At 60.0% G+C, this 1,383-nt stretch overlaps 1 protein-coding gene across 1 annotated transcript in view; it reads right to left on the bottom strand.

The window, feature by feature from the left end:
- Positions 1–84: 84 nt before the first annotated feature.
- The window catches only part of EMH_0005630 (uncharacterized protein), a gene marked incomplete at both ends in the record, with an annotated part of 2,304 nt that continues 1,005 nt past the window's right edge, over positions 85–1,383 (bottom strand). Inside the window, one exon of the mRNA XM_013497263.1 lies at positions 85–1,383. Coding sequence (XP_013352717.1) covers positions 85–1,383 — 1,299 coding nt within the window.

The raw sequence follows: 1,383 nt of genomic DNA, 5'->3' as shown, positions 1-1,383 counted from the left end.
CAACAGCAGTATCAACACGACAATCTGCACAGCCTCTATGACAAGGCGGCAGCAACACGAGCAGCAGCAGAACGTTCACGGGCATTAGCAGCATGCGATGCTGGTGCTGCTGCTGGTGTTGCTGCTGCTGCTGCTGGTGTTGCTGCTGCTGCTGCTGGCTCTGCTCTGGGGCTTCCGCTTTCTGCTGCTTTTGGTGACGATCGGCGGGATCCTTGCTGCTGCTGCTGCTGCTGCTGCTGCTGCTCTTGCTGCTGCTTCTGTGGTTGCTGCTTCTGCTGTGGCGGTGGCTGGTTCGGCTGCTGCTGCTGCTGCTGCCTCGGCTGCTGCGGCTGCTGCTGCTTCGGCTGCTGCGGCTGCTGCTGCTTCGGCTGCTGAGGCTGCTGCTGCTTCTGCTGCTGCGGCTGCTGCTGCTGCTTCTGCTGCTGTGGCTGCTGCTGCTTCTGCTGCTGAGCCTGCTGCTGCTTTTGCGGCTGAGGTTGCTGCTGCCTCTGCTGCTGCTGCTGTTGCTGCTGCTGCTGCTGTTGTTGCGGCTGCTGCTGCTTCTGCTGCTGCGCCTGCTGCTGTTTCTGCTGCTGTTGTTGCGGCTGCTGCTGCTGCTGCTGCTGCTGCATCGTCTTGCACAAGAGGCGTTGCTGCAGCAGGTGTAGCTGAAGCTGCTGCTGTTGCTGCTGCTGTCGATGACTCTTCGTCTGTCTGCGAATCATCATCGTCAGCAGCAGCAGCAGCAGCAGCAGCAGCAGCACCTGCTGCTGCTGCTCTTGCAGCAGCAGCAGCAGCAGCAGGATTAGTAGTGGGGTCCTCAATACTCGCCCTTCTGCCCTTTCCTGCTGCTGCTCCTTCTGCTGCAGCAACTGCTGCTAGCTCAGCAACAGCTGCTGCTGCATCTGCTGCTGCTCGGGTCACTGCAGCAGGAGGGGGATTACCAGCAGCAACAGCAGCAGCAGCAGCAGCAACATCTGCTAGTGCTGCTACATCACGAGCGCTCATCTCCACTAGATAGCGCCGGCCAGAACCATTGTCTGCTGCTGTTGCTGCTGCTGCTGCTGCTGCTGCTGTTGTTGCTGCTGCTGCTGCTGCTGCTGGTGTTGGTGTTGCTGCTGCTGCTGCTGACTTTGCTGCTGCAGGCCTATCGCTGGTGGCAGAGAGAGGCTGCGGGCGCTGCCTCTGCTGCTGTCGCTGCTGCTGCTGCTGCTGCTGCTGTTGCTGCTGCTGCAGCTGCTTGTCTCGCTGCTGCTGCTGCTGTTGTTTTTTATTCTGCTTTTGTTGCTGTTGCTGCTGCTGCTGCTGCTGCTTCTGCTGCTGCTGCAGCGACTGCCTCTTCTCTGTATCTCCGCTGTCAGATGAGTCTCCTTCGCTTGCATCCCTATCATCCTGCTGCTGTGC

Source organism: Eimeria mitis, genomic scaffold, assembly GCF_000499745.2.
Source record: "Eimeria mitis Houghton genomic scaffold, Emh_scaff257, whole genome shotgun sequence".
Lineage (NCBI taxonomy): Eukaryota > Apicomplexa > Conoidasida > Eucoccidiorida > Eimeriidae > Eimeria > Eimeria mitis.
Note: the sequence above shows the minus strand (reverse complement) of the source record. Positions and strands in the feature narration are given on the sequence as shown.